This window comes from Hypanus sabinus, chromosome 10 (assembly GCF_030144855.1).
Source record: "Hypanus sabinus isolate sHypSab1 chromosome 10, sHypSab1.hap1, whole genome shotgun sequence".
Classification (NCBI taxonomy): Eukaryota; Metazoa; Chordata; class Chondrichthyes; order Myliobatiformes; family Dasyatidae; genus Hypanus; species Hypanus sabinus.
In genome coordinates this window covers 71,979,969-72,005,749 of record NC_082715.1, presented here as the reverse complement: position 1 = coordinate 72,005,749, position 25,781 = coordinate 71,979,969, and the positions used below count along the sequence as shown (strand labels likewise).

Sequence of the window (25,781 nt, the reverse complement as noted above, 5' to 3'; positions counted from 1 at the left end):
TGCGATCATCCCCTTCTATTGAACTTTGGCCAGCTCCTCTCTTTTGCTTCTCTAATTCCTTTTACTTCACTGTAGTACTGATACATCTGATTTACCTTCTCCCTCTCAAACTGCAGGGTGAAGGTTATAATTTTATGATCACCGCCTCTTAAGGATTCTTTTACCTTAAGCTTCCTAATCAAATCTGGTTCATTCCACAACAGACAATCCAGAATAGCTGATCCCCTAGGGGACTCAACTAGAAGCTGCTCTAAAAATGCATTTCATAGGCATTCTGCAAATACCTTTTCTTAGATCCCACACCAACTTGATTTTCCTAATCTATCTGCATATTGAAATACACTGTGACTAATATAACATTGCCCTTATTACCTGCCTTTTCTATTTATATCCCACATCCTGGCTAGTATTTAAGGGCTTGTATGTAACTCCCATCAGGGTCTTTTTACCTTTGCAGTTTCTTCTGAACTCTTTCTCAGGATTTCATTTAATTTTTTACTAACAGAGCCACCCTAGCCCCTCAACCTACCTGCCTATCCTTTTAATACAATGTATATCCTCGGATGTTAAGCTCCGAACACTGATCTTCTTTCAGCCAAGACTCAGTGATGGCACATTGTCATACCTGGTAATCTCTAATTGCATTACAAAATCTTCTACCTTATTCTGTATACAGAGGGCATTGGAATATATACCTTCAGTCCTGTATTGATCAACCTTTTCAACTTCGCCCCCATTTTACACTTCAACTTATCACACTGACTTCAATTCTGCTCATCATCTGCCTGTTCTTCCTCATAGGCTCACTACACACCGGATCAATTTATATACCAAATAGATATTCTTTAGCCCCATTACTCTGTTCTGATCTCCTTCTTCATGATTTCAATACCAAATCAGATGCAGAAAGTGAAATAAAGAGAGTGAAATAGGATTGAATTAATGTATGTAGGATAATAGAGGGGGGTAGAAGGAGTTAAAATAAATCAGTACAACATTGGTTACAACTTCCAAGAAATCAACGTGATAGAATAAAACTCATTATAAATATTAAGTTTCAATGCTAGAGGCTTAACTGGATGTAATTTGTGATTATCATATTATTTGGGTACATTGACAATAGTGGATAATAATGAACTATCAGAGGCATATTAGATACCTGTCTACCACTTAGATTGGGCATGTGCACCTTGTTCATGCTATTGGTGAGATAATCAGCAAGAGATTTTGTTAGCAGTGTCGTGGTGGAATGAGGTAAGCAGAAATCTTTGAATATTTCCTTGTAACTATGTCTGTTTGATATAAAAACATAGGACATAGGAGCAGAATTAGGCCATTCAGTCCATCGAGTCTGCTCTGTTAATCCATCATGGATAATTTATCAAGTGTCTCAACCCCATTTCCCTGCCTTCTCTCTGTAGCCATCTAATCTAATTAGTGTAGCCTCACTAATCAAGAACCTATCAAGAACTCCTGATGAAGGGTTTCAGTCTGAAACATCGTCACTACCTCCTCCAATAGATGCTGTCTGGCCTGCTGAGTTCTGCCAGCATTTTGTGTTTCTAAGAACCTATCAAACTCCACTTAAAATATACACAATGACTTGGCCTCCACAGCCATCAGTGACAATGAATTCCACAGATTCACTACCCTCTGGCTAAAGATATTCCTCCTCATCTCTGCTCTAAACAGACATTCTTCTGTTCTGAGTGGTTGTGCCCTCTGGTCCTAGACTCCCCCAGTATAGGAAATATCCTCTCTATATCCACTCTATCTAGACTTTTCGATATCCTAGAGAGTTCAATGAGATACCCCTTCATTCTTCGAAACTCCAGTGAGTACAGGCCCAGAGTCATCAAATGTTCCTCATACGTTAATCTTTTTCATTCGTGGAATAATTTTTGTGAACCTCTTCTCGGCCTTATCCAATGCCAGCACATCTTTTCTTTTGGGCCCGAAACTGCTCACAGTACTCCAAGTGCATTCTTGCCCTTCAGTTGTTTATGACAATTGCTTGTAAACTTGGGGGTGTGGAATATAGATATTCTATAGATACAAAGTAGGAAGATTATGGACAAAATAAATAATAAGTGCAAAAGTGGAATAGTGAGATAGCGCTTGTGGGTACTAAGATTGTTCACAAATCTGATGGAGGAAGAAGCATTTTAATATTTATTTACTTTTTTATTTAGAGATACAGCATGCTAACCAATGAGCCTGCAGAGACAAATTACGTTCATTTAACCAAATAACGTACTAGCCCGTTCATCTTTAGAAACTGGAGCACCCATTGGAAACCCATCTGGTCACAGGGGAGAACGTACAAACTCCCTATAGACAGTGGCGGGAATTGAACTCCGATCTTATAGAGAGTGCTGTAATGGGATTATGCTAATGCAATGCTGTCATGCTGCCTCCTTAATAATTCTAATTTTTAAGTAAAACAAGACCAGAATCAGAATTATGTTTAATATCAGTGGCATATGTTGTGAACTCAAACTTCTGCTGCTTTGCGGCGATACCAACTCATGAGGAAGGCTTTGGGAGTAAAGCCTGAGGAAATATCCAAACCTGGAGTCCCTAAGGCAACCTACAATTAATTCAACGTTGACTGGCAACTCACACGACACTGTCAGTACCAAATTATATCGATCTCTGCTGGACAGGGGAGAGCCTGCTGTATAGAAGATAGCATGCACACCATATTGTACTTCCTTGACCTATGCACTAGCTTGTGTAACAGCTATGTAGATAGCTAGGATGGAACATCCATGGTCAACCAACACCAACGGAGAGCCAACTACAACTGACAGCCTTAGTCAGTGAGATACAAATAAGAGGACTTGTCTCCTTGGCAATAGCAGAAATGCAAAGGGAAAGCAGCATTTCAACAGAACTATCTACTTATTAATTGTGGTCATTAACAATTCTTACCTTGGCAGAAGGGAACTGCAGTGTCCCAGCGATATGAGCCATTCGGAAACCGTCGGCAGGTGGCGTTACTCTGACCAACCAACCGATATCCTGTTTTGCAGTAAAACTGTACCAGGCTTTTGGGTGTTCCAGTTGTTTTATTCAGGATTCCACCATTCAATGGGACACTGTCCAAACTGCAGTAGGGAGCTGCAAGCAGAAATAAAATGGATTTGCAATTGGATTTCAGTATTTATTCCAACGGTGTTAAAAATTAAATATTTCTGGAATCCAATACAACAGAAAAATTATATAGATTTTCAACCAGAACTTCAGTCTTTTTCTTACTTTGACTGATATGATGATTTGAAAAACCTAATGGTTGGTGCATCTGTCTTGTGAGGTATTACATAATCTGCTTATGTAAAGCCTATGGGAAGTGCAAGTATAACCAATGGAAATGACGAGCAACGGTCGCATAATGGTATTTATAATGTAATTACATCTTAGCATGTCAGAGTTCAGAGTTCAAATCCGGAATCTTCTGTAAGAAGCTTGTGTGTCCTTCCTGTGAGACAAGGGCTTCATCCAGGTGCTGTTTTCCTCTCTCTGTCCAAGATGCACTGATTAGCGGGTTAGTTGGTCATTATGAATTGTCCTATGATTAGGTAAGGTTTAATCGGTGGGTTGCCGGGTGATGCAGCTCATTGTGCCGGAAAGGCCTGTTCCATACTGTATCTCTAAATTAAATTTAAAACTTCTGCGAGAGCTGTAAGTTAATCCCATTACAAGGATCAAGGATGAACTTTATTTATCATATACATTTACATGTATTAGGAGTTCGCTGTGGTATATTGGCACAAAAAGTAACTAAAAACACAATTCAACAATTGCAAAGAATAAAGACTTATCTAAAAACAAAGGTAGAAGTATGGATATGGAATAAAATGTGCATAAACATAAATACCAGCATCTGTTTACAATGTAAACAGTGTAATAAGAAGTGATTTACTGTTTTTACAATGCAGTGCAGTGACAGGGTGTAATAGATAGAGGGGAGTGGGTGTGCCCTAACTGGAATGGTTGATCCGATTAACTGTCTGGTGTAAGAACCTTTTAAGATGGTGTGGTTTTTGTTTCATAACCCTACAGCACTTTCCTGTAGGAAGTATTTGGAAAAGAGAGTTTACTGGGCGAATAGTGTACCCGCAATGATTTTTTTCTGCCTGATTTGACATATACAAGCCCTGCAGGGATGGTAGACTGCAGCCCTGGCACTTGTCTGTAGTCCTGACAGTCTGTGGTAATTTTTTAGAAATTGTGAGAGGATGGCGCACTAATCTAGGCTGATGTGAGGATCCAGTGAAGTTAAAGACATTATTGGATGTAGAACAGCTGTGGCAGCGTTTGAATGCCAATACTTCCAATTAGAACATAAAACAGTACAACATATTATAGGCCCATTGGCTCATGCTGTTGTACTGAATCTTTAAGATCAATCTAACCCTTCCTTCCCACGTGGCCCTTCACTTTTCTATCATCCACACACTGATCTAAGAGCCTTTTAAGTGTCCTTAGTGTATCTGCCTGTACTACCAACACTGGCAGAATGCTCCACGCACCCACCACCCTCTGTGTACACAAACTCTGTCCGACTTTCTCCCCCCACCTCACCTGCTTCAGGGTAGAGCAGAGAAATACAATAAAATCAATGAAAAACTACACACAGAGAATGACGAACAACTACTATGCAAAACTTTGCATTCTACCTTCAAGTTTGACCTCTTAGATGATTCTTCAGAAAGTGAGACAGATTTTGGCTTATTTATGCATTATTGTCATTATTATTTAATGCTTCTGCAATGATGTTTTAATTACACTGCAGCAGCTGTTCCCTGGCCTTCTGCTATTTTTGTCTCTTTTTGTCATTCTCTGGGTCCCATTTTAATGCAAGATGGTCTTTCAGAGGCTTATTTTCAGTTGGACATAATGTATGTTAAAACTCAAAGGGGAGGCAAAGTGCCACATTAACTTTGTAAATAACTCATTGGTGGGTGGTCATTAATATCTAAACAAAAACGGTTCTCAAGCATGTACAATGGTCCATAACATGAATATATCCTTCCATTGATATGTGCATGGGCTCACTGGAAGGTTGATCATGATGGTAGTTCCCTGAGTTCCAGCACAATGGACAAACCACTTTATCACCAGAAACCATACCGAGGCAATTAACCACAGATCACTGAATGCTCAATCTGTCAGGGTCAAAAGCACGAACAGTAGGTGTTATGGATATGAAATATAAACAGGAATCATCTACACAAACATCATTATTTCAATTTGATGAAATTTCAAAATTGAACTTTTTATTAAGGTATGTACACCCTGTGACCACATTATTAGGTATCTCCTGTCTCTAATAAAGTGGCCTCTGAGTGTATGTTTGTGGTCTTCTGGTTCATCCACTTCAAGGATTGATATGTCCATTCAGAGATGTTCTTCTGCACACCACAGTTATAATGTCTAGAGACTGTTGTGTATGGAAATCCCAGAATATCAGTAGTTTCTCAGCTATTTAAACTTCTTCATTCAAAGTTCAAAGGACATTTATTATAGAAGTATGTATGTAGTATATAGCCCTACGATTTGTCTTCTCTAAATAACAACGAAACAAAGAAAAACATAGAACCCATTCAAAGAAAATCATCAAACCCCCTCCCCCATGTGCAAAAATAAACAAATCATGCAAACGGCAACAAGAACAGCAACTCCCCCATGCACAAAAAAAACAAATCACATGAATAGCAACAAGATCATCAACCCCTCAAACGCAAAAAAACAAATTTTGCAAATGGCAACAAAAACATCAACCCTGCACTGCTCATTTCTACCTCCTACTAAAATCCACAAACCTGGCTGTCCAGGTAGGCCCAGTGTCTTTGCCTGCTCCTGCCCCATCGAACTCATTTCTGCATATCTTGACTCCATTCTAACTCCTCTTTACATCCACTCTATCTGGGCTTTTCAAAATTCGATGGATCTTATTCTTCAAACTCCAGCAAGTACAGTCTCCCCCCCACCTCCAACACCCCCACGAGACATCAAACACTCCTCTTATGTTAACCCTTATATTCCTGAAATCATTCTCTGGACCCTTTCCAACACCAGCACAGCATTTCTTAGATAAGGGGACTAAAAATGTTTACAATACTCCAAGTACAGTCTGACCAATGCCTTATAAAGCCTTAGCATTACATCCATTCTTTTGCCTTCTAGACCTCCAGAAGTGAATGCTAATATTGTATTTGCCATCCTACCACTGACCCAACCTGTAGGTTAACCTTTAAAGAAACCTGCATGAGGGCTCCTAAGTTCTTTTGCACTCTGAATATTGAATTATCTCCACATTGCCAGTGACCGGTGGTGGGGGTGTCATAGTGCGCTCGGCAGAGGATGGTGCTCAGAGAGGCTGTGCTGGAGGGGATGGTCAGAGGCTTGATGGACTCAGAATCCGCTATAGTCAGGGCGCTTTCAATGTGTGCTGATTAGTGAGGCTGGGTCCAGTGACGCTCTCATTGTGTGCATAGCAGGGGTATTCCCTTCTGCCGCCTGCGTGGGATGACGAGTCTGTCAGGTCCCTGAGGTCTGTGGAAATGGTGTGGTAGTTGCTTTCGAACTTATAGTCTTTTAACATCTTTGAACTATTTTTACTGTGCCCATGGTCTGTTTTTTTTTCAATTATGGTATTGTTTGCACTGTTGTAACCATGTGGTTTTATGTAGATCTTGTAGCTTTAATTTTTGGCTTGTTGGGTGGTAGAGTTGGTCTCCTGACTTGGTGTGTCTGAGTAGTCTTGTTTTGTCTGGTGGACTTGGAGTTCCTTTCCGGGGAATGTGCTAAGATGGTAGTGCGATATTAATACACAACAGCCTCTCCGGACTCTGAATTTGGGGATTACCAAACATTATGTGGATTTTCTGGTGTAGTCTGTTTTTGTCCTGTGCTTTTGTGGTATCATTCTGGGGAACTTTGTTTTGTTTTTTAACTGCTTTGCAGTTGTGGTTTTTAAATGACAATAAACCGAAATTCAATTCAATTTAGAAGATAGACTATGCCTTTATCTCTTCTATCAAGGTGAATGACCATGCACTTCTCTACACTAAATTCTATCTTCCACTTCTTTGTCCATTCTTCCCATTTATCTAAGTCCCTCTGAAGGCACCCTGCTTCCACATCCCTCCACCTATCTTTGTATTGTCCATAAACTTGGCCTCAAATCCTTTAATTTCTTCATTCAAATCATTGACATATAATGTGAAAAGAAATGTTCCAAACATTGACCACTGAGGCTTTCTACTAGTCACCAACAGTCAATCTAGAAAAATGCCTCATAATTCTTATTCTTTGCCTCCTGCCAGTCAGCCCATTTTCAATCCATAATAGTACCTTGCTGTAATAGCAGGAGCTCTTATCTTGTTAAGCTGCCTCATGTCTGGCAACTTGTCAAAGGCCTTCTGAAATCCAAATAAACAATATCCATTGACTCACATTTGAAAATCTTGCCTGTCATTTCCCCAAAGAATTCCAACAGATTTGTCAGGCAGTTTTCCCGCTTAAAGAAATCATACTGACTTTGGTCTAATGGTTCATGTGATTCCTAGTATCCCAAAAACTCATCCTTAATAATAGACTCCAACATCTTTCCAAACACTGAAGTCAGGTAACTGGCCTATAATTCCCTTTTTTCTGCTTCCATCACTTCTTAAAGAATGGAGTGATATTGCAAATTTCTATTCCTCTGGAACCATTCCAGAATCTAGTGATTCTTGAAAGATTATTACTAATGCCTCTGCAATTTCTTCAGGTATCTCATTCAGAATCCTGTGATGTAGTCCATCTGGTCCAGGTGACTTACCTACCTTCAGCCTTTTCAGCTTCCCGAGCACCTTTTCCTAAATAACAACAACACTCACTTCTGCCGCCTGGCACTCTCACACGGATGTAAAGTACTTATTACGTTTGTCTGCCATTTCTTTGTCGTCCCCCCATTATTACCCCTTCAGTATCAATTCCAGTAATATCCATTCCTTTCTCTCTTTTACTCTTTATATATCTGAAAAACTGTTTACATCCTTTTTAATATTATTAGCTAACTCACTCCATGTTCCATCTTTCCTCTCTTTATGAATTTTTAGTTTACTTCTGGTGTGTTTTAAAAGCTTCCCAATCCTCCCACTCTGACTAGTTTTTGCTCTATTATAGAAAAAACATAGAAAACCTACAGCACAATACAGGCTCTTCAGCCCACAAGGTTATGCCAAACATGTCCCTATCCAAGAAATTACTAGGCTTACCTATAGCCCTCTATACCTATCCAAAAATCTCTTAAAAGACCCTATCGTATCTGCCTCTACCACCTTTGCCAGCAGCCCATTCCACACACTCGCCACACTCTGAGTAAAAATCTTACCCCTGACATCTCCTGTGTACCTACTCCCCAGCACATTAAACCTGTGTCCTCTTGTGGCAACCATTTCAGCCCTGGGAAAAAGCCTCTGACTATCCACACAATCAACGCTTCTCAACATCTTATACACCTGTATTAAGGTCACCTTTCATCCTCCGTTGCTCCAAGGAGAAAAGGCCAAGTTCACTCAACCTATTCTCATAAGGCATGTTCCCCAATTCTGGCAACATCCTTGTAAATCTCCTCTGCACCTTTTCTATGGTTTCCACATCTGTCCTGTACTGAGGCAACCAGAACTGAGCACAGTACTCCAAGTGGGGTACTGTCTTATATGCCCTGTCTTTTGCTTTTATGCTGTCTTTGACTTCCCTTATCACTCACGGTTGGCTCATCCTCTCCTTAGAATACTTCTCCATCTTTGTGATGTATCTGTCCTGCACCTTCCAAATTGCTCCAAGAATCTCCAGCCATCATTGCTCGTGTCCCCTTCCAATCAACTTTAGCCAGCTCCTCTCTCATGCCTCTGTATTTCTCTTTACTGATACATCTGAGTTTAGCTTTTCCTTCTCAAACTGCAGGGTGAATTCTAAGATGTATATGGTCTCTGGCTCCCTAATCAAATCTGGGTCATGACTCACACCCAGACCAGAATTGCAGTTCCTCTAGTCGGATCAAACACAAGTTGCTTTAGAAAGCCACCTCGTAGGCATTCTATAAATTCTCTACCCTGGATCCCACACCATCCTGTTTTTCCTAATCCACTTGCATATTGAAATCCCCTATGATTATGGTAGCTTTGCCCTTTTTACATGCCTTTTCTTTCTATATCCCAATGCATTTTATAGCCCACATCTAGACTACTGTGCGGAGGTCTGTATGTAACCTATCAGGGATATTGCCCTTACAGTTTTTTAACTCTACCCACAAGGGTTTTCTTCCTAAGCAATATCACCTCTTTCTAAGCATTTAGCTTCATTTTTCACCAGTAGAACCCCCCGCCTACCTGCCTGCCCTATTGATACAATATGTATCCTTGGATGTTACGCTCCTAAACTATGATCTTCTTCAACCATGACTCAGCAATTCCCACATCATCATATCTGCCAATCTCTAACTGTGCTTCAAGATAATTGACCTTATTCTGTATACTGCATGTATTCAAGTGCAATACCTTCAGTCCTGTATTCATCACCCTTTTCAGTTTTGGCCTCCTATTACTCTGTATCTCATCCCACAGACTGCAATTTTGCCCTATCATCTGCCTGTCTTTCCTCACAGTCTCACTATATCAGTCTGGTCCCCATTCCCTTTCAAAATTAGTTTAAACACTCCCCAAGAACTTGAGCAAATTTGCTGACAAAGATATCGGCCCCTGTGGATTCGGGTGTATATTGATGGTATCCGTTAGACTCATGAGACCATGGATCTGCGCCTGGAAAGTCTTGCTTCAGCCCCTTCAGGGCGCAGGCCTGGGCAAGGTTGTATGGAAGACCAGCAGTTGCTCATGCAGCAAGTTTCCCCTCTCCACACCACCGCTGTTGTCCAAGGGAAGGGCAAGGGCCGATACAGCTTGGCACCAGTGATGCAGCAGGAGTTGCCAGAGCTTGGTTGAAGGCACGTCTGTCTGCCTCAGGAATTCCAGCTTCAGATTTGTCAGGGTTTACTCCTGAAGTCTTTCCCATGAGTGGGTGTGGCCGCAAGGCAGCGGAGGTTTGAAATCAGATTTTTCCCTCTCTTAGGTGGACTGTCTTCCCAGGCTGATGAGCTCTATCCACCCGAACATATTGGTCCCGTCCTTTTTGTATAGGTCATAAATTCCCCAGAGGAGATCCCAATGATCCAAGAATCTGAAACCCTGTCCTCTGCACCAATTCTTCAGCCACGCATTCATCTGCCAAATTACCCTGTTCTTACCATCACTGCCACATAGCACAGGAATTCCTCCTGAAGGAACAGCATCTATCATAAGAACAATCCTCTCCATATCCACCCTATCTAGTCCATTCAAAGAGATCTCCCCGCCTTCTTCTAAATTCCATTGAGTACAGGCTCAAAGCTGTCAAATGCTCCTCATATATTAACCCCTTCACTACCAGAATCACCCTTGTGAACCTCCTTTGGACTCTCTCCAATGACAACACATCCTTTCTAGGATATGGGACCCAAAATTACTGGCAATACTCTGTGCAGCATGAGTAGTGTCTTATAAAGGCTCAGCATTATCTCGTTGCTTTTATATGTTATTCCCTTTGAAATAAATGCCAACATTCCATTTACCTTCTTTACCACAGACTCAATCTGTAAATTAACCTTCTTGGAGTCTTACACGAGGACTCCTAAGTCCCTCTTCACCTCTGCTATTTGAACTTTCTCCCCATTTGGATAATAGTCTGCACTATTGTTCCTTTTACCAAAATGCAGCATACATTTCCCAACACTGTATTCCATTGCCACTTTTTGCCCATTCTTCCAATGTGACTAAGTCCGGCTGCAATTGCTTGCTTCCTCAGTACCTACCGCTCAACCTATCTTTGTACCATCCACAAACTTTGCCACAAAGCCATCAATTCCATTATTCAAATCATTAACGAACAATGTCGAGTGCAGCAGTCCCAATATTAACCCCTGAGGAAAGCCACTAGCACCAGCAGTCAATCAGAAAAGGCCTCTTTTATTTCCACTCACTGCCTCCTGACTGTTAGCCACTCCTCCATCCATGCCAGTATGTTTCCTGTAATACCACAGGATTTTATCTTGTTAAACAGGCTCAGGTGTGGCACCTCATCAAATACCTAGTGAAAATCCAAGTAACTGACATCCACTGCCTTTCCTTTGTCTACCCTGCTTGTTACTTCCTTGAGGAACTCTAATAGATTTGTCAGGCAAGAGTTCCCTCAACAGAAATTATGCTGACTTGGATTTATTTTATCATTGGTCTCCAAGTACCCCGAAATCTCACCCTTAACAATGGACTCTAACACTTTCCCAAGCACCAAGGTTAGGCTAATTGGCCTACAATTTCCTTTCTTTTGTCTTCCTCCCTTCTGAAAGAGTGCAGTAATATTTGCAATTTTTCAGTCCTTCAGGACCATATCAGAATCAAATGATTCTTGTAAAACCATGCCCAATGCATCTATTATTTCTTCAGCATCCTCCCTCAGGATTCTGGGATGTAGTCCATCTGATCTCGGTGACTTATTGACATTAAGACCTTTTCTGTTTGTCTAATACTTTTTCCTTTGTAGTAGCAATGGCAATCATGGACCTCTGGCACACCACTAGTGTCTTCCACACTGAAGACAAATGCAAAGTACCCATTAAGTTCATCTGCCAATTTTTGTCCCCCATTATTACCTCACTAGCATCATCTTCCAGTGCTCCAATATCAACTCTCACTTCCTTTTTACTCTTAATATAATTGAAAAAAACTTTTAGTATTCTGCTTTTATATTATTGGCTAGTTTGGGCAAGCTCCTCTCTCATGTCTGTGTAAATGTGTTTAGTCCATTGAAATATTGATACTGTGCATGTGACTTATGCTACTCCCTCTTAGATTGCAGTATGAATCCTTAAAGTTTCCTTTATGTTAACCTTCCTAATAAGATCTGGGTTATTACACAACACCCAGTCTAAGATAGCCTTCTCTCAAATAATCTCATGCACAAGCTGCTTTTAAAAAGCCATCTCATAGACATTCAACAAATACCATCTCTTGCAATTCGACACCAACCTGATTTTTCCAATCCCCTTCAATATTGAAGTTCCCTATTACAATTGTGTTACGACCCTTATTACATGCCCTTTCCAGCTCCCTTTGCAATCTCAACCCCAGATCTTCGCAACTATTCGGAGGCCTATATATGATTTCCATAACTCTATCCACAAAGATTTAACATTCTCTGACTCTTTGTCACCTCTTTCTGAAGATGTAATTCCATCTCTTACCAACAGAGCCACACCACTGCCTATGCCTTCCTGCCTGTCCTTTGATGCAAAGTATATTCTTTGATGTTAAGCTCCCAACTACAGCCTTCTTTCAGCCAGGACTCAATGTCATACCGACCAACTTCCACTTGTGCCACGAGTTTGTCTGCCTTATTCTGAGTGCTACATGCATTTAAATACAGCATTTTTAGTGATGCATTCTTCACCCTTCTTAATTTTACCTCTGTGGTGCAATTTAACTCTTTGCTCTGTCTGCATTTGTACCCAATCATTGTCCTTCCTTCCATTCATATTACACCCATCCTCTACTTGTGAACCTGCTGGCTCATCTTCAGCTCTGTCATACTGGTTCCCATACCCCTGCCATAATAGTTTGAGCCACTCTCAACAATTCTTAGAAAACCTGCCTGCAAGGATACTGGTCTCCCTCGGGTTCATAGCAGTCCTGCTAAAGGGTCTGTTGGAAATGTTGACTGGACTCTTTTCCATAGATGCTCCCTAGCCTGCTGAGTTCTCCAGCATTTTGTGTGTCTTGCTTGAATTTCCAGCATCTGCAGTTTCTCTTGTTCATGGCAGTATCCTTGGACCAATATGCCAGATTGGGAATGAGAAATTGAATTGAAATAGGTCCTCACCAAAAAATTTTACCTGTTGCGGTGGATGGAGAAAACCCTAAATGTTCTCTGAGTAATACAGACTATCATTTTGTTGTAGACAAGTTTTAAAAGTACAACACACAGGTTCACTGCTGATATCAGTTGTTGGAACTTTACACCAGGATAAAGTTTAAGGTAATTGAAAATCCTACCAAAAAAGTCAATGTTAAGTTCATTGTATGCGCAGATGTAATGAAAAATTTGCTTGCAGCAGTATCACAGGCACGTAGAACTGGGTACTTCCATTTAAAAGATACATATACCTTACATTAAAATAAAATAATGTTTTTTTTTAACAAGAAAACACAAAATGAGGTGTTAACTGCTCGGTCAGGCACAATGGCAACCAGAAATGACACAGACTGATCCCTTCCTGAATGGTGACAGTGTTCACTTGAGCAGTTTTTTTTTTGTCCCTGCAAACTAACTTTTCAGCTTGTACGTATCATTTTACCACAGAAACTAAATACAAGTCATTAAAAAAGTTGTGAGCCAAAGTGACAGTCAACAACAGAAGCCATTATGAACAGGTGAACAATTCTGACACTGTCAACTCAAATTTTAGTGCAAGGGGATACAAACTGAGATTGAGTGAAAAGCTGTAAATTGTTGCAAAATTATTATAGAAAGTTATAAACCTTGAAAAGATCTGCATCACCAAGTAAATGTAGTTACCAACATTACCAAGTAAATGTAGTTAGCCATTGTGACAGGACTAAAACGTTGCCCTAGAAATTCAATTGAGCATGAAAATACACGTTAAATGATTCTATACCAATTCTAATCCCATTTGGCCAAGATTACTCTGAAAAACTCATGCAAAACTTCAAGTTGATCCAATTGTCTAATTTTCCCCATCAGTTCTCATTTATCAAGAGCAATTTCTGAAGTTAACTTGCATTATTTCACATCAAGCCTAAAACTTTTGAAGAAGGTGACTCCAAGCATGACCACATTAAATTCCCGGGTGTTAACATATCAGATGACCAGTCTTGAGCTCAGCACATAGATGCAATCACAAGGAAGGAGTGCTGGTCTAGGAGGTAAAAGAGGTTTGGCTTGTCACTGAACACTGTGACAAACTTCTATAGATGGACTATTGAAAATATCCTGACAGGTTGCATCATTGTATGATACAGCAATTTGAATGCACAGGAATAGAAGAAGCTGCAGAGAGTAGAAGACATTGATAAGAAACTCTGCCACACAGATAAAATGTCTGACATTAAAGATTCCACCATTCAGGCCATGTCATCCTTTCAATGAGAGGTCATTTGTTGTTGAGGCTGAAGGAGGTTTAAAAAGAGTTTGGGAACTTTTGGAACCTTTCAGCTGGCTGCAATCATCGTGAACGGTTGTTTGCTGGTGAGGAAGTACAACGTTTAAAAAGAGAGTAGGGCATTTCGGAACATTTCAGCATGATGCAGTCATCACAATCTTTTAGGCCCTCAGCAGAAGCCAATAAAAAGAAGCAAGTTGCAAGCTAAGCCATCATCGTTGGATTGGGCCAGTATTTGAATGGGCAAATATTGGAGTGGTCAAGGTTTGGCTCAACATTATTACATGAGAACAGGCATAGGCTAAATCTTAAGCTTTAAAAGTTAGAGACCATAAGACATAGGAGTAGAGTAAGACCATATGGCCTATTGAGTCTGCTCCACCATTCAATCCTGGCTGATCCTTTCTTTTCCCTCAACCCCACTCCCCAGCATTCTCCCCACTACCTTTGATGACATATACAATCAAGAAACTATCAAGCTTTGCCTTAAATACACCCAATGATCTGGCCTCCACAGCTGCTTGCGGTAATAAATTCCACAAATTCACTACCCTCTGGCTAAAGAAATTTCTCCACATCACTGTTTTGAATTGACACCCTCTATCCAGAGGCCATGCTTTCTTGTCCTAAACTCCTCTACCATGGGGATCACCTTTTCCACATCTACTCTGTCTAGGCAATCCAACATTTGATAGGTTTCATTCAGATCCCCCTTTATCCTTCTAAATTCCAGCGAGTACAGACCCAAAGCTATCAAACGTTCCTTGTACAGTAACCCTTTAATTCATGGAATCATTCTTGTGAACTTCCTCTGGACCCTGTCCAATGTCAGCACATCTTTTCTCAGATGAGGAGCCCAGAACTGTTCACAATATTCAAGGTGAGGCCTCACCAGTCCCTTATAAAGCCTCAGCATCACATCCCTGCTCTGGTATTCTAGACTTCTTGAAATGAATGCGAAAATTGTATTAGCTTTCCTCACCACCGATTCTGCTTGCAAGTTAACCTTTAGAATGTTCTGCACAAGGACTCATAGGTCCTTTTGCATCTCATAAGTTTGGATTTACTCTCCATTTAGAAAATAGTCTGCACATTTATTTCTTCTACCAAAGTGCATGACCATGCATTTTCCAACACCGTATTTCATTTGCCACTTTCTTGCCCATTCTCCTAATGTCTCAGTCCTTCTGCAGCCTACCAGTTTCCTCATCATTGTCTGCCCCTCCACCAAACTTTGTATCATCTGCAAACTTGGCAACAAGGGTTGGCAGAATAATAGTTAAGGCAGTAGAATGCTCTTTCTGTGAGATGGTGAGATGTGGGATTTCAGGGTACTGAATGATCTCCCTAAAGGCTAAATCTGTAAGAAGCACACCCAACTTCAGCTGCTGACTGGCAAGGTCCAGAAACTGGAAATGGAGTTAGATGTAGTCAGGACCATCTGGGAGGGTGTAAACCTCATAGAGAAGATTTTTACTGAGGTGATTAAACCCAGTGCTGGATTAAGATAGTAGATGGGTGAGTACAAGGAGAAGTAAGCAGTCAGTGCAGGGCTACCCTGTGGTCATTCCCCTCAGCAACAAGAATATGCTTTGGATACTCCGTGGGAGTGACCTATCAGGGCACAGGTGACTCAGAGGATCAGGTGTGAAAGTCAGGCAGAGAGATAGTCGGATTGATAAGGGAATAGAGAGCAGATTCTGAAGACACAAAAGAGAAGCCAGGATGATCTATTGCCTCCCAGGTGCTAGGATCCAGGATGTCGCGGAGCAGATCGAAGATTCTCGAGAGGGAGAGGCAGCAGCCTGAGGTTGTGGTGTGCATTGGCACCAATGACGTGGGTAGAGAAGGGGAAGAGGTCCTGCACAGTAAGCATAGAGAGTCAGGAAAGAGTCTGAAGATTAGAACCTCCAAGCTAGTAATCTCTAGATTACTCCCAGTATCATGTGCTAGTCATGGCAGGGATAGGATGATAGTACAGATGAATGCATGACAGAGGAAGTGGTACAGCAGACAGGGTTTAAGGTTTCTCGATCGTTGGGATCTCCTTTGGGGAATGTGTGACTTTACAAGTAGATGGGTTACACCTGAACCCGAGGGGGACCAATATTCTGGTAGGCAGGTTTGCTAGAACTGTTGGGGAGGGTTTAAATGAGTTTGCAGGAGGGTGGGAACTGAAATAATAGGGCTGAGGATGGGACAAAGTAAGAGCACACAGTATATATGAAAGGGCAAGCATGGATAGATTAGCTGATAGTCAGAAGGCAAAGTGTGGGAATAAAGGGAATATATTCTGTTTGGCTGCTAGTGACTAGTATTGTTCTGCTGGGATGGTATTGGGACCACTTTGTTTCATGTTATATGTCAACGATTTGGATGTCATTCTGATGCTTATTTTGAATAAAAACTGAACCTCTTCACCATGTCTGCATGCTTTTATGCATTGAGCTACTTCCATATTATTGGCTGATTAGATATTTGCATAAATGGGTAGGTGGACCAAGGCACGTAATAAAGTGGCCACTAAGAGTATCTTTCAAATTTGCTGCATAGTTGATACAATGGTTAGGAAGGAGTATGGTGTGTTGGTTTTTATTCGTTGGGGCATTGAGTTCAAGAGCTGTGAGGTAATGATGTAATTCCATAAAGTGCTGGCTAGTGCAGTTAGAATATTGTGTTCAGACCTGGTTGCCTCATTGTAGGAAGGATATGCAAGCTTTAGAAAGGTTGCAGAAGAGATTCATATGGAATATACCTGCCTTAGAAAATGTGACTAGTGATGGACGGTTGAGAAAACTAGGGCTCTTCTCTTTGGAGCAAATGTAGATGAGAAGCAACTTGATAAATATATATATATATATATATATATATATATATATATATATATATATAGGAGGCATAGACTGAGTGAGAGTGGAGAGCCAGCACGTTTTTCTCAGCGTGGCAATGGCCAATGTCAGAGGATATTTGTTTATGTTAGAGGAAAAACATTTGAGGGAGTTTGTATGTTTTCACTATGACTGCGTGGCTTTCCTTTATGTGTTCTGGTTTCTTCCTACATCCCAAAAAAGGTGCAACATAGGGTTAGTAAGTACTGGGCATGTTTTGTTGGCTGCTTGAGGGATCTTAGCCGAAAACATCAACTCTTTATTCCTCTCTATAGATGCTGTCTGACCTGTTGAGTTCCTTCAGTAGCTTCTGTGTGATTAAGATTGTGCTGGTTGCTTCAAGAACTGAATAGGTGAAGGAAGTAGGTCATTCAGCCGGTTGGTGGCTATGAGAAGACCATAAAACCCTAAGACATTGGAGTGGAATTAGGCTACTCTGCCCATCAAGTCTGCTCTGCCATTCCATCATGGTTGAGCTATTATCCCTCTCAACCCTATTCTCCTGCAACCTTTGTTACCCTTACTGATCAAGAACCTATTGACATCCATTTCAAATATACACAATGACTTGGCCTCCACAGCCATCTGTGGCAATAAATTCCACAGATTCATGACCTTCTGATTGAAGAAATTCCTCCTCCCTTCTGTTCTAAATGGGCATCTTTCTATTCTGAGGCTGTACCCTCTGAGTCTTCAACTTACCCACGATGTAGGAAACATCCTCTGCACGTCCACTCTATCTGGGCTTTTCACTTTTCAGTAGGTTTCAATGAGATTGTTCCTCCCCCTCCCCCACGATGAACTAGCATGTCTGCTCATCTTGGAAGGGAAGCAAGCAGTCCTACTGCCTGGTGGTATTTGCAAGCTGCTTTAATTAATTCAGCTCAGGTATCACACCACATTTGCACAAAGGTCATTCAAGCCTTTTTTTTGTATCTGAATCTCTCAATAAACCCTTCATACATTTCCCCTGTGATCTTTACAAATAGAGGGGAGTCATAGGTAAGGCTGTGGAATGGATTTAATTAAGATGTATAGCCTTCTCAGAAAAATAAAGGCCCTTGAAAAGAAAATCTCTAATAACCTCTGAGGAACTGAGATGAAATTTCCATGAGGCAAGGTGTTCTGAAACCATTGCAATACTAGTCTGATTAAATGTAAGCAGTGTCAGCACTTTGTGTAGAAAGTGATCAATAACAGTCTGCACCCTTTGCTCAGCATAACTGCAGCTGTTGTCTCTGATATCATTTCCCTTATGGTGACTCTGACTCAATATAAAAGGATTTTCGATACAAGTAGGACAATTATATAATGTTGGTGCAAAACAAAACTGAGGAACAAGAGGTTCCTTTTAGTTGGCCTTCGTTAGTCAAGATATTGAGCTCAAGAGCTGCATTGTAATATTGTGGCTCTATAAAACCCTGGTGATACCATACTTGGAATAATGCTTTCAGTTCTGATTCCCTCATTATAGGAAGGATGTGGAAGCTTTAGTGAGGGTGTAGAGATTTACCAGGGTGCTGCCTAGATTAGATAGCATGTCTTCTGAAGAAAGATTCATTTTCTCTTTGGGATGAAAGAGGATGAGAGGTGACTTGATAGAGGTGCACAATATGGTAAGAACAATATATTGAGTGATCAGCCAGAGACTTTTTACCCAGCATGGAAAATGCTAATGCCAGGGGCAAATTTTAAGGTGATTACTATTAAGAGACTAAAATAAAGCTACAGGTCAGTACCTGAATATCGGATCTTGAACCCTCTTTTGCTCGTTGCGTGATCAGTTGACCAGCGCAAATGCACTTGTCTTCCTGTGCTGGTTAAATTCATCTGCCCCGTGTGATTCCCACTAAGAACAATCAACAGTCGACTTTGACCAGTGGGTCCTGTTGGAGACGATACAACAATAAATGAGTTGTTTGCTGATGTTTTGTAGCACAGAAGCTATAATGAGTCAGAAAATAACACCAATTACAGATTCAAAACCCTATTCAACACAATTTTTTTATTAATAAAATCTTTGCCCTTTTAACATCTGTACAGCATATCACTTGCAGTACATTTATTTTAACTTCTATTAAAAGGGGAGTCTAAAATATGTAAATATTACACTAGCAGAATCTTTATCACAAGTTCCACAGGGTGTGATCTAGGTAATAATTTGGTTGAAAATCTTCGGAAAAAATGACACCATAAGACCTGAATTCTGTCCATCCAGTCTCCTCCATTTCATCATGGCTGATTAATAATCCTGTCTTCTCCCCCATATCCTTTGACACCCTGTCTGATCAAGAACCTATCAATGTCTGCTTTAAATATACCCAATGACTTGGGCTCCAAAGTCATCTGTGCTGACAAATTGCACAGATCCACCATCCTCCAGACAAAGAAGTTCTCCTAATTTCTATTCTAAGTGAACACACCTCTATTCTGAGGTTGTGCCCACTGGTCATAAACTCACTCACTATAGGAAACTTCCTCCCCACACTCACTCTATCTCAAGTCTTACAATATTTGATAGGTTTCAATGAGATCCCTCCTCGTTTTCTAAACTCCAGCGAGTACCAGCGCACAGCAATGAAACACTCCTCATATTGACCCTGGAGTCTGCAGATGCTGGAATCCAGAGCAACACACAAAGCACTGGAGGAGCACAGTGGGTCAGGCAGCATCTGTGGAAGGAAGTGAACAGTTGGCAATCTGGATTAAAACCAGGCCCAGATGAAGGGTATTGATCTGGGCCATTGACTGCCCATTTCATTCATCATAACACTTGCAATCTAGGCCATGCTCTGTTCTCACTGCTGCCACTGAGAAGGAAGTACAGGAGCCTTTGGTCCCACACCACCAGATTCAGGAACTGTTATTACCCTTCAACCATTTGAGTCCTGAACTAGTGTGGATAACTTCAGTCACCTCAACAATCTAAGGACTCTTTTTCAGGGACTCTACAACTCATATACTCAGTATTATTTGTTAATTATTATTATCATTTATGATTTTGTATTTGACAGCTTGTCATCTTTTGCACACTGGCTTTTTGTCAGTCTTTGCATGCAGTTTTTCAGTGATTCTATTGTATTTCCTTGTTCCACTGTGAATGCTTGCAAAAATAAAGAATCTTGAGTTGTATATGGTGACATATACATACTTTGATAATGAAGAAATATTGTCCAACACAAACTTAAAATCACTTGGGTTTGTTACATTTTGACAAAAGAAGAGAAATTCCACAGAATCAAACAGAAGAAAATCCAGTCTCTGTGTTTTTTGAATATTAGTTCAGAGGGGTGAACTCAGCACCATTTCCTTCCCTCCGTTCTGTCACTAAAACTGTCTGCACTTTGTAGTAGGGTTGTTGAGAAGAAAGGAGTTTAGAAGAGTGAGACAGGGATCTCACTAAAACCTACTTAAGATGGAAAGGTCTGGATAGATTGGACTTGCAGAGGATGTTTCCTATACAGGAGGAGTTTAAGACAGGAAAAAAGGGCACCGGTTTAGAACAGAAATGAGGAAGAATTTCTTTAGACAGAGGATGCAGCATCTGTGGAATTCATTACCACAAATGGCTGTGGAGGCCAATTGATTGGGTATATTTAAATTAGAGAATGACAGGTTCTCAATTGGAAAGGACATCAGTGGTTATAGGTAGAAGACAGGAGAATAGGATTGAGAGGGAAAATAAGTCAGGCATGATGGAACAGCAGAGCAGACTCGATCGGCTGAATACCCTAATTGTGATCCTATGCCTTATGGTGTGAATCTCAATAAATCCTCAAGCATCAAGTTAATGACTCCTTACACTGATCTGGCATTGGATGAAATCTTATATTACACTGAGGTTAAGATAGATTAGTTTTATTTGTTACCTGTACATCAAAAAATGCAATGCATTGTTGTTTGTGGCATACCAGGACAACCCATGATTATTACCACACTTCCAACAGCAAAAATGCTTGCCTGACACTCAACAGTATATGGGAGAAAATTGGAGCACTACAAGGAAAACTGCACGGTCACAGGGAGTGCATACAAACTTCATACAGGAAATGGTGGAACTCGAACCCCAATCGCTGATCACTGCCACTGAAAAGCGATAATGTGAAGTATTATATTGCTGTGCTGCAGGGGTGATACCAGGGCTTTTTTTCTGCCTTGGTTTAGTGAGCACCAGATGCCAGCGAGAATATATAAAATGCCAGAGGAACTTTGCAAGTTAGGTGGCATCTATAGCGAGGAAATAAGCAGTCAATGTTTTGGGCTGAGATGCTTCAGCAGATGTCAGACAAACTACAAGGAAAAAAATCACATGGTGTTGCCTGTCAATGTTGGCCTCAGCTGGGTCTGAGGACAAGTAAAATATTTTGAAGGTTTTCTGCAATTTCCAGTAATTTTTACTCCCCCCCCCTTCCCTCATTCTGGCCCCCTCTGACATTTTTTCCTCACTTGCCTATCACTTCGCCCGGTGCCCTTCCTCCTTCCCTTTCTCCCATAGTAATTTCTCTGCTCCTAGCAGATTCCACCTTCTCCAGCTCTTTACCTTTTCCAACGATCACCTTCCAGCTTTCTATTTTATCCCCCCTCCCCCACTCAACCACATTCCCCATGAAATGGACTCAGCTATCACCCACAAGCTGGTTCTCCTGCTCCTATCCCTATCTTCGATTTGTAACATCCTCCTCCTTGCTTTCCAACCCTGAAGAAGGTGCTCAGCCTGAAACGGCGACAGTTTATTCTCCACCATAGATGCTGCCTGATCTGCTGAGTTCCTCTGGAATTTTATGAAGACTGGGATGGTGAGCTGGAAATGGGAGTGCATCTGGGAGGGTAGCTGAGCATGGGATGGGAGAGATGAAGGCCACTCCTCCACCTGAGTCAATTTCTTTAACCAAATCCACCTGAGGGCCTACATTTTGTGCAAATCACCTCCACAGTGGAGCTCTGTCCTGTATGATCATGCAAATGACGTAATTCCTGTTTCTAGTCAATAAGGGTAACACAATAGTGTAGTATTAGTATAAGCTTTACAGGGTCAGGTTTAATTCCTGCCACTGTCTGTAAGGAATTTGTATATTCTCTCCATTACTATGTGGGTTTTCTCGGGTGTTTCAGGTTCTGTCCACATTCCAAAGACGTACAGTTTAGGATTAATAAATAGTGGGCATGCTATGTTGCCACCAGAAGTCTGCCAACAGTTGTAGGCTTGCCCCCAGGATATCCTTGGTTAGCTTTGTTCGTTGACACAAAAGACTCATTTCACTGTGTGTTTCAATGTACATGTGGCAAATAAATCAAATTATTTAATCTGCTCTTCCTACTTCTCAGCCTTCAAAAATTATAAAGAATGACATAAGCAGCTCAGAATATAATTGGATGACATTGACACAAGAGTCATATCCTCAAATCCATAAGTCAATACTTCCACTGTTCAAAGTTTGGCTGAATGCTAGTTAAATTTAATGCCTCTTTTCACTAGATTGTCCACTAAAAAGAAATACTTAAAGGTTTGTCATACCATCAAATATACTCAGCTCATCGAACTGTTTCTCGCTTTGAAACATCTCCACATATAGAGAAATAGTGTACCGAGGTTCCACTCTAATTGTCCAGGAGCAAGTTTGGAAGTTGGGATAATTTGCTGGATATCCTGGACTTAATATTACTCCTGATGAGCTTCGCCGAATTTCATTCATAGGGCATTGCGCTGAAATTGTAACAGAGAGATAGAGATCTGTTTAATAACAAAGCACTGAAGACAAAGGAGAAGCATTTTTTATGAGGCTATATCTGTAGCTTCTACCTCAAGGTCAAAGTCAGTCAATGCAAGATCCATTTACAAAGTAAACTCAATGACCACTTCATCATGTACCCCTTGACCTAACAAAATGGTCAAGCGGTATGTTCATGGTTTTCTGCTGCTGTAACCCATTCACTTCAACAGTCAATGTGTTGTGTGTTCAGAGATGCTCTTCTGCACACCACTGTTGCAATGTGCAGTTATTTGTGTTACTGTTGCCTTCCTGTCAGTTTGACAGTTTGGCCATTCTCTTCTGAACCTTCTCATTAACAAACACTTTTGCTCAGAGAATTTCCACTCACTGAATGTATTTTTGTTTTTCGCACCATTCTCTGAAAACTCTAGAATCTGATCTGTGTGACAATCCCGACGGATCAGCAGTTTCTGAGATACTCAAATCACCCCATTTGGCACCAACTACCATTCCACAGTGTGAGTCATTTAAATTACAGTTCTTCCACATTCTGATGTTTGAACTGAACCTCTTGAGCATGTTTGCAATGTTTGCATGAGTTGCTGCCACAGATTTTTGATGGGAGTGCTTATTTGGAGTACTGTGTAGATGCAACAGAAGCATTCCTGCATAGGTCTGGTAAAGAGCTTTAAAAACCCAATCACTATAAAAGAGAGGCACTGCCTAGTGGAGCAGTCATCAGAGTAGTCTGAGGCAGAGTAGTAAGGCTTTGGCAAGAACAGGCAGAGGTAAGGTGAGCAGGAAAGTTCATTCCCTATGTTTTTTTCTAATTTAACTCTTGAGAGAATAAGGGTATGCTTAAAGAACCAGTGTATTGTTCTCAACATCAGATATGAGATTTCCAGGAGACTTCCAGCCTTCTGATAGCCACACCTGCACCAGGTGCATCAAGATGCATCTGCTTAGACACTGGATCAGGGAACTGGAGCTGCAGCTTGATGATATTCAGCTGTTTAGGGAAAGAGAAACCATGATATACAGGAGCTACAGAGAAGTAGCTCCTGTACCCCAGATAATTCATCAGACAGATAAATGGTTGACTATCAGGAGAGGGAATGGAGAATGTCAGATAGTGGAGAGCACCCCTGTGGCTGTCCTCCTGAACAATAAGTACTCCATTTTGAAGGCTGTTGGCGGTGTGGCCAGTGGGGGGGTGGGGTGGAATGGAGCAACCTAGTTGGGGGAAGCAACAGTGGCCACACCTCTGGCACTAAGTCTGGCCCTGTGGCTCAGAGTGGTAGGGAACTGAAAAGGATGGCAGTGGTAATAGGATACACTATAGTCAGGGGGACAGATAGGCAATTCTGTAGACATAAAAAGGAAACACAGATAGTGGTTTGTCTCTCAAGTGCCAGGGTCCATGATGAATGCGTCCACAATATCCTGAAAAGGGAAGGTGAGCAGCCAGAACTTGTGGTACAGACTGGTACCAATGACATAGGTAGAAAAAAGGAGGTGGTCCTGAAAAATGTATACAGGGAGTTAGGAAGGAAGCTGAGAAGCAGGACCCCGAGGGTAGTAATCTCCAGATTGCTGTTTGTTCCACCCAACACTGAAGATAGGAATAGAATGAGGTGGCAGATAAATATGTAGCTGATAAATTGAAGGGAAATGTTGCCTGACAAATCTATTAGAGTTCCTCAAGGAAGTAACAAGCAGGGTAGACAAAGGAAAGGCAGTGGATGTCAGTTACTTGGATTTTCACTAGGTATTTGATGAGGTGCCACACCTGAGCCTGTTGAACAAGATAAAATCCTGTGGTATTACAGGAAACATACTGGCATGGATGGAGGAGTGGCTAACAGTCAGGAGGCAGTGAGTGAAAATAAAAGAGGCCTTTTCTGATTTTGCTGGTGGCTAGTGGCTTTCCTCAGGGGTTAATATTGGGACTGCTGCACTCGACATTGTTCATCAATGATTTGAATAATGGAATTGATGGCTTTGTGGCAAAGTTTGTGGATGGACAAAGATAGGTGGAGGTGTAGGTCATGCTGAGGAAGCAATGCAATTGCAGCCGGACTTAGTCACATTGGAAGAATGGGCAAAAAAGTGGCAATGGAATACAGTGTTGGGAAATGTATGCTGCATTTTGGTAAAAGGAACAATAGTGCAGACTATTATCCAAATGGGGAGAAAGTTCAAATAGCAGAGGTGCAGAGGGACTTAGGAGTCCTCGTGCAAGACTTCCAGAAGGTTAATTTACAGGTCGAGTCTGTGGTAAAGAAGGATTGTGCAATGTTGGCATTTATTTCAAGAGGAATGGAATATAAAAGCAAGGAGATAATGCTTAGCCTTTATAAGACCCTAGTCAGGCCACTCTTGGAGTATTGGCAACAGCATTGGGCTCAATATCTCAGAAAGAATGTATTGTCATTGGAGAGAGCTCAGAGGACGTACAGGTGGATGATTCTGGGAATGAAAGGGTTAACATGTGAGGACTGTTTGGCAGCTTTGGACATGTACTCACTGGAACTTAGAAGAATGCGAGGCAATCTCATTGAAACCTGCTGAATTTTGAAAGGGCTTAGATCAGGTGGATGAGGAAAGGATATTTCCTATTGTGGGAATATCCAGAACTAGAGGACACAGCCTCAGAATTGAAGGGCGACTCTTTATAAAAGAGGTAAGGAGGAATATTTTTAGCCAGAAAATAGTAAATCTGTGGAATGCTGTGCCACAGACTGCGGTCAAGGCCAAGTCCGTGGGCATATTTAAGGCGAAAGTTGATAGTTTCCTGATCGGTCAGGGCATCAAAGGATATGGCAAGAGGGGAGGTGTATGGGGTTGAGTGGGATCCAGGATCAGCCATGATGAAATAATGAAGCAGCATCAATGTGCTGAATGGCCTAATACTGCTTC

The 25,781-nt window shown here is 41.3% G+C and overlaps 1 protein-coding gene across 1 annotated transcript in view; it reads right to left on the bottom strand.

Moving 5' to 3' along the window:
- LOC132400744 (CUB and sushi domain-containing protein 1-like) overlaps nucleotides 1–25,781 on the bottom strand; it is a 2,029,389-nt gene that overhangs the window by 169,171 nt on the left and 1,834,437 nt on the right. The window contains exons 47-49 of the mRNA XM_059982042.1: nucleotides 22,667–22,855; nucleotides 18,891–19,037; nucleotides 2,935–3,123 (exon numbers count right to left, since the gene is read on the bottom strand). Of these exons, the coding sequence (XP_059838025.1) occupies nucleotides 2,935–3,123; nucleotides 18,891–19,037; nucleotides 22,667–22,855 (525 nt within the window). The remainder of the gene's footprint in view (nucleotides 1–2,934; nucleotides 3,124–18,890; nucleotides 19,038–22,666; nucleotides 22,856–25,781) is intronic.